The sequence below is a fragment of the Callorhinchus milii genome, unplaced genomic scaffold, assembly GCF_018977255.1.
Source record: "Callorhinchus milii isolate IMCB2004 unplaced genomic scaffold, IMCB_Cmil_1.0 Scaffold1, whole genome shotgun sequence".
NCBI classification, from domain to species: Eukaryota; Metazoa; Chordata; class Chondrichthyes; order Chimaeriformes; family Callorhinchidae; genus Callorhinchus; species Callorhinchus milii.
The window spans coordinates 74,494,896-74,502,916 of NW_024704742.1; the positions used below are offsets into that span (position 1 = coordinate 74,494,896).

Genomic DNA, 8,021 nt, shown 5'->3' on the forward strand with positions numbered 1-8,021 from the left:
CGAATATACCAAAGGAGGGAAGTCATTATCAATGTATCTATAATATAGAAAATTATTGCATTCAGTATTAATTAGGAAAAACAGTTATTTCTAACTGAAAAATCAAGTTTCAAATTAAAACTAAATTTAACAATTTTCCACAATTCTGCACAATTTGAAACCTTAAGACAAAATGATCAGTTTGATCTATTTCTAAAATGTGGTTCCCTCAAGAATTGTAATGTGATTCCATATCACAACATGCTTTTACAGGCTAAAACTAGATTGAGGATTCCTAACAGTTGATAAGAATGTAGAAAACAAGTATTCATTTAGATACATATCAAATTGTGAACCGACAAAACATTTTATACTTGAAGGAGTTTAATTTAGTATTAATTTATGTATCGATTACATTTCTGAACATTAATTTGTATTTGAAGAAACACTTTCACATGTGATACATATTCAAATGTTCTTCTTTGTTTTTTTTTAAAAAGCAATCGTCCAGTTAAACAGAATGGCAATAGAGTTAAAGTCATCAAACAACTATTTTAAGTGTTCAGAACTCAGCTGCTAAAAGAGAGGAAGAGTCAAGATGCAATTAACCCTCTAATCATATACTAGCACAAGGTGACAGAAAGAATATTCCTGGCAACATTTTTAAAAAGTCCAATAATTTGCACTTTAATATATCTGTAATTTATATGCCAATTTGCTTTAAGAACTGATCTGGTGATTACTTTCTTTCTACTGGTAATTTAGAGGCTGAAATTCCTCTTGTTGTTATGTGTTAAAGGTTGGTGATGAATGCTTATACTGGATTTTTAAATTGAAACTCAGTGACAAGAGGAATGTCTCCCCTTAAAACATTATTCAGTATCTGCCACTAAAACTAGCAATCATACAGGTATTGTTACTGGCTCTTGATTTACAAGATACTGGCTAATCTGGCGAGGTCAAGGGAACAGTTGAACTGGATTTAATTTGGCAATTTATTATTTTTTCTAGAAAGGAACCTATATCGATAATTTGGGTGTAATCTATAATAATACAGTTTTTTAAAAGCAGAGGGATAATTCACACCAGCAATTGTATTCTGACTCTTCTCTGATTCTGACACCAGACTAGATCTCTCATATTTCCCATTATCCTCATTAGTTTGACTATTAGATCCATACTGACTATGTTTATAATTATAATCAATATTCTGGATCAGATCAGAGTCGTAGACAGTACTTTGTGTAACTTTCCCATTGCCATATTGGTCATATTTGCTATTTTGTATTGGCTGATCATTTTGCTCATTGATTTTTGTTTCTTCCATATTGCCATATTGGTCTTGCTGAATACTTTTCACTCCTTGACTAGTGTCTTGTGTTTCTTGTCCATTTCCATATGGATCATAGGTATTACTTTTCCCTCCTTGACCTTTGCTATAAGGATCATATTGAGTATTTGTCACCAACCCATTAATGTCATATTGGTTGAGTTGCTCTGTCTGAATGTTACTATATGAATCATATCCATTGCCTTGATTATTGCCATATGGGTCATATTGCCTGCCTTTCAGTCCATCAGTCGTACCATATGGATCATATTGATTGGCTTCTTCTCTCTGACCATTACCATATGGATCATACCCACTGCTTTTTATTCCCTGACTAGTGCCATATGGGTCATATTGACTGCTTTGTGTTTCCTGTGCATTGCCATTTGGATCATATACATTGCCATTTGGATCATACCCATTGCCTTTTATTCCCTGACTGATGTCATATGGGTTATATTTAGATTTTTGTCCATTGTTATAGGGATCATACCCATTGCCTTGCATTCCATGATGAGTGCCATATGGGTCATATTGACTCTTGTGTATTTCCTGACCATTGTTGTATGGTTCATATCCATATCCTTTTATTCCTTGACTAGAGCCATATGAATTGTATTGACTGCCTTGTGTTTCCTGTCCATTGCCATATGGGTCATATCCATTGCCTTTTATTCCCTGACTAGTGCCATATGGGTCATGTTGACTGCCTTGTGTTTCCTGTCCATTGCCATATGGGTCATATCCATTGTTGTATGGATCATACTCATTGCCTTTTATTCCCTGACTTGTGCCATGTGGATTGTATTGACTACCTTGTGTTTCCTGTTCATTAGCATTTGGATCATACCCTTTGCCTTTTATTCCTTGACTAGTGTCATATGGGTCATATTGACTACCTTCTGTTTCCTGTCCATTGGTGTATGGATCATACCCATTGCCTTTTATTCCTTGACTGGTGCTATATTGGCTGCCTTGTCCAGTCTGACTGCTTGCTTCTACCTGACTACCTTCTGCCTGACTGTTACTGTATGGGTTATACCTATTGCTTTTCAGGAGCTGACTAGTGTCATAGGGGTGATCCTCACTGCCTTGTGCTTTCTGCCCATTGAGATCTGGGTAATTTGTGCTGGTTTGTGTTTCTTCCCATTGTTATATAAATTGACATTGCCTTGTGTGTCCTTCCAGCCTTGGGATTTTGAGTGAGAGGAAGGTTGTAAACTGTCCAAATTTGGTCTTCTTTTGTTGTTGGGAGATCTTTGGTAGGTTCCGTGTTTGAGGATTGGTGCAAATATTCTGCTGTAATGGCAGCGCCGGGCCCTAGATCGGGGCATGTGGTAAACCTCCGCTCCCTTTTGTAATTCTACAAAACAAAATAATTGTAATACAACTTTTGCAGCTAACTATATTAGCAAAGCTTCAAAGGTCAGATGAAACCAGCGATTTACAGTTATTTTTCTGAATTCTTGCCAAATTACACAATATTATAGGGATCACTAATCCAACACAACTGCTTTATAAGTAAAATATAGGTTCAGAGTTTGACACTAATCAATGAGCACTCATCGGTGATTTTACTTCTTGGTTGGACACCACTTTCAGATCTACTGGCGCTTATGATTTCACGAAGGAAAATGAGCATGACATGACATACTCAATGGCTTTTGTTTTCAGAAATTGAGACAGATTATGGAGATTTAATTGACTGAAACAATGGCCTTGCAAAGTAGCACATTACTGTACTAATGTAGCTTAATAGAATGCTAGGTTGAAGGATTTGAGTTCTCAATCTCAACAAAGACATCAGGGGACACTGGGACAAGTGCTTTACCAGAGGAAATAAAATTAGTGAATAAGTAACCTAATCTTAAGAACATAAGAAATTCTAGATGAAAAAAGACCAAGACCCATCCCCATCTAGTTCGCCTTCCACCTTCCTGGCGGTCACATGCATATATGTCCCGATTTACCTATGTCTGTATCCTATAATGTTATTTCCTAAAAGAAAACTATCTAATCTGTGTTTGAAAGAATCAACACTTCCTGCTTCAACCATCTCCCGAGGGATCCTGTTCCACAGGTTCGCTATTCGCTCACTAAAATAGTGTTTGCGTAGATTTGTTCTGAATTTACCCCCTTCAATTGCAGGCCATGTCCTCTGGTAATCACCACCCACTTAGAAGGATTTCTAAAAGCTAAATCTTTCTACTGAGTCACCCTATTAATGATGTTCCAATAGGGAGCACCGTCTGGAAAACTTTCCAGCTTGCACCAACGTACTTATTTAGAGCTTTGTTTGCAGCATGAACAAGAGCTGACTGGTGGAGTCTGTCATTTCAGGTATTACTGATGAGTCAGGTTGGCTGAAAGAAGTCTAGCGCTTGGTTAAGACTTTAACAATTTCTATGGTTCTGTGAACTAGATTTAAGATTAAATAAACAAATAATACTTGCATTTGATATAACGCCTATAACATTGAAAGATCACAAAGCGTTTCAGGGTTAATTGCTATAAAGTGAGTGACCTATATTTGTAAGCCAGACCAGTGGCCAATTTGTCCTTAGCATTGTCCCACAAACAGCTTGGTGGGTATACGTCTCATGTAAAGCCTGGTACCTCTAACATTGCAGCATTCCTCCAGCACCTCCCTCAAGTGTCAGCCCTGGTCGAGGAGCTCAAAGTCAAAGATTGAAACCATTAGTCTGAGATGAAGAGAAAATGAATGAATGTTCTTTTGAGAATTCTGGTTCCGACAGCCATGATCAGGAGAGATGTAAGGAAGACTTTCAGGATGATTTACTTACTTTGGTGTTTTGATCCTTTCATCTTTGCTTGCTGACATTCTGGAAGCTCTGGATAGGCTGTACAGTTTTTATCACGGGTTTTGATTGTAGTTTCATGATTAAGAACTAGGAGGATAGAAGAGATGCAGGAGAAATATATTCCATTAAGAAATAAGGGGAAATTAATAAATAATGAGATGCCATGGATGAATAAGGAGGTGAAGACAAAACTGCAACAAAGTAAAAAAGCATTTGAAAATTACAGAATTATAATAGAGAGGAAAACAGAAGTGAATACAGCAGACTTAGAAACGAGGATAGGTTAGTCCTTTTTCACTGGAGAAAAAACCTTTAAGGGGGCATGTAATAGAAGTACTGAAAATCATAAAAGGGTTTGATAAGGGTGACATAAATAGGCTGTTTCCACTGGTTGCGGAATCTATAACCAGAGGAAACGAGTAAAAGATAGTGACTAGGGGATCAAAAAGAGAATTTAGGAGGAACTACCTCATGCAGAGAGTAGTGAGAATGTGGAACTTGCTGCCTGAAGCAGTGGTTGAATCAGTTAGTATAGATGCATTCAAGAGGAAGCTAGACTTCAGAGGAGGGAAAGGGGAAGAGAAGTGTAAGGGATGAAGTAAGGATTGGTTGGTGACTCCTGTGGAGTATAAACACTGGCATGGACTGGTTATGCTGTACATTCTGCATAAATCTTTCAAAATGTTACTATTATTTTGTGGGAACAATTCCGATTCAGTTGTGTAGTGTTTCACCTCCTGATTTTGTTCAATTAACTCTGCTGAAAAAGGAAAGAAACCAGTGATAGCTTTCTTTCTAATAATGCCTCCTTAATGCGCATACAGTGAAATTCTAGGCATTAACTCTCGTTCATTTAGTGTTGACTGATTCTTATTTTTTGCATAGGTTTAGGCCTAGGTTTAGGCCTCAGTTAGAATACAGCGCCCAGTTCTGGGCACCACACTATAGGAAGGATGTTAAAGCATTGGACAGGGTGCAGGGGAGATTTACAAGAATGGTACCAGGAATGAGGGACCTTGATTATGAGGAAAGGCTAAAGAGGCTGGGATTATTCTCATTGGAGCAGAGAAGGTTACGAGGAGACCCAGTAGAAGTCTTCAAAATCATGAGGGGATTTGATAGGTTAGAAAGGGAAAAACTGTTTCCACTGTTGGGTGTCGGTGACTCGAGGTCACAGATTCAAAATAGTCTCTAAAAGAAGCAGAGAGGAGGTGAGAAGAAATGTTTTCACGCAGCGAGTTGTTCAAGCACTGCTTGAAAGGGTGGTGGAGGCCGATTCGATAACTACTTTTAAAAACTCGGTGGACGGGTACTTGAGGAGGATGGTTTGCAGGGTTACGGGGAAGGGGCTGGGGAGTGGGATTGACATTACATTGCTCTATTCAAAGAGCCGGCACAAACTCGATGGGCCGAATGGCCTCTTTTGTGCTGTACGATTCTATGATTCTATGAAACCCCAAATAAATGTTTTTCCACTAGTGGCTCAAAACAGTAATTAAATCAATCCATATAGTTTTGTTTTATTTGGCCTTAGATCTCATTAAAAGGACATTGACTTCCAAAAAAAGCCAATGCTTCTCAGTACTGTATTGAAGTATCAGTATCGACTTTGAGTTCATGTTGCCCATTTTAATGTTGTCTCAGCACCTTGGGACGTCCTCCTGACATGAAAGGCAACTGTAATTTTGTATTTTATTGTATGTTGGTTTAACCTTCTTTTATAAAACGTTAAATATTTCTAAACAAAACAAAATTGCTGCAGAGAGTCAATGAATGCCTTACAGAAATTAAACTTAAAAGACAGTGGAGTGAATTACAAAGCAATAACCCACCCCAGGGTTGAGACAGTTCTCAAATATCAAAGCATTTATTTTCATTTCAACCCAACCAGAATGCGTTACTGATCTGCATCCTTTATATTACATACAAATATAACAATGTTTAGCTGTTTTCTATCTACTTTGATATTTTATTGCAATGAAAATGTTGTCACACAAAGCAATATTTTGCTCTTTGGCATTTGCACCCACAGCACAGGAGTACAAAGCTACCGACAAGTAATAGTTCTCAAATATCAAAGCATTTTAAGCATTTTGTGGAGTCCTGTAGCTCAGTGATTAGAGCACTCGCCTTGCAAGTGAGACACCTGGGTTCAATTCCAGGCAGGGCGAAACCTTGGGCAAGTTTCCTTACTCCACACGCCTAATAATAATCCCTCCAAAAAAACAAACAAAAAAATTGGCTATTTTCAATCCATGACTGTTTGTGGGACATTGCTGTGTGCAATTGGCTGCCGCGTTTCGCCCACAATTATACAGTCACTTTGCAGTATATTCTGTAAAGCGCTTTGAGACATGTAGAAGATGTGAAAAGTGCTATATCAAATGCAAGGATTATTATTATAAGTTGCTTGGTACCCTATCACCCCCACCGTTGACCAACTCCACTGGCTCCCCAACCCCCAGGGGATAGAGTTCAAAATCCTTGTCCTCGCTTTCAAAGCCCTCCACGGCCTTATTCCTCCTTACCTCTGTGACCTGCTAGCCCCATATCAACCTGTCTGTTCCCTCCGCTCAGAATGCTTCAGCCAGCTCCATGACCCTGCCCGGCCCGGCCCACCATCAGCCTCTCTGCCCCCACACTTTGGAACTCTATCCCATATTCCCTTTGCCTCGCTCCCTCCCTTGCCTCCTTCAAGGCACCTATCAAGACCCTCCTCTTCGACCGCACCTTCGGTCACCCTCCTGCCCTCCCTGCCCTCCACACCCCCCCCCACCCCGATACCAAACCCCACCCCCTACTTGCGTTCAAATCCTGGACTGTCCAGCGCCTTGGGATGTGCTCCTGTGTGAACGGTGCTATACAAATATAATTTTGAATATTGTATTGTAAGTAATACAAACCAATTAGACCATTGGTATGAAAAATAATGTCACTGTTTTATGAATACACTGAAGAACTTTCTGGATATTCATACTAATTATGTACACCAACATTTCAACCTCTACCCCAAAACAAAGTTTTCTTTGAAGAGAATGTTATTTCAAAGGAAAGTGTCTCACAGTAAGATTTATAACAACAACAAATTACATTTGCATTGCGCCATTCACGTCGATAGGACATCCCAAGGCGTTGGATAGTCAGGGACTGTCTGGTAAAATACAATGGATTTTTCCCGTAACATTCGGAAAAATTTACTTATTTACTGGAAATGATTAGTTCAACAAAGCTGCATAATCTTTCTGAGGCCTATTTCAAAACAAATAGGTACATTTGTGGAATATAATGCTGAACAAATTAGCTATTGAGGTCTTAAGTGAGACTTTCTAATATTCCCATTTACAACCATGCACATCAAAAAAAATATGCAATTCCTAAAAGCAACTTTGAAATTTCAATTTGAGTGTACAAATTGCTAGTGAACCTAGCAAGGGTTAACTGAGAGCACAGTAGATCCTTACCTGAAGACAGGGTCATAATTTGTAAGCTGATGAGAACAAAGAGCGTGAGCACAGTGGCTGTAGGGTCCATGGCTGAAATGTAATCCCAGTGAAGAGCTCAGCTGGTGTTATATAGAGGTACATGACATACATTACACTCCCTCATAACCTTAAACCAATAATTAGTGTGCATAAGGTACCAATCACACAATCACAGACGTTGCAATTTAGCCTAGAGATCTGTACTTTCTTCCAAAAGCCAAGATTTCATGACTTCCAGTGATAAACACATCATTATTCTCTCTGTACATCAGTTTTCATTTGGCTTTTTAATAGAAAACATGCTGCCCTAGCATTTACATTGTGCCATTGTTCTTACGCTATATAGTAATTTATACTGTGGTACAGGGAATTTACACTTTGAAGATGTACATTTTCATTATATATATG

At 38.6% G+C, this 8,021-nt stretch overlaps 1 protein-coding gene across 1 annotated transcript; it reads right to left on the reverse strand.

Moving 5' to 3' along the window:
• Nucleotides 1-541: 541 nt before the first annotated feature.
• On the reverse strand, nt 542-7,662 carry LOC121851120 (hornerin-like). The gene is made up of 3 exons (XM_042344717.1): nt 7,593-7,662; nt 1,084-2,424; nt 542-555 (listed from the first exon to the last, which is right to left on the reverse strand). The coding sequence occupies exons 1-3, from the start codon at nt 7,660-7,662 to the stop codon at nt 542-544; spliced, it is 1,425 nt and encodes a 474-aa protein (XP_042200651.1).
• Between the last annotated feature and the right edge of the window lie 359 nt (nt 7,663-8,021).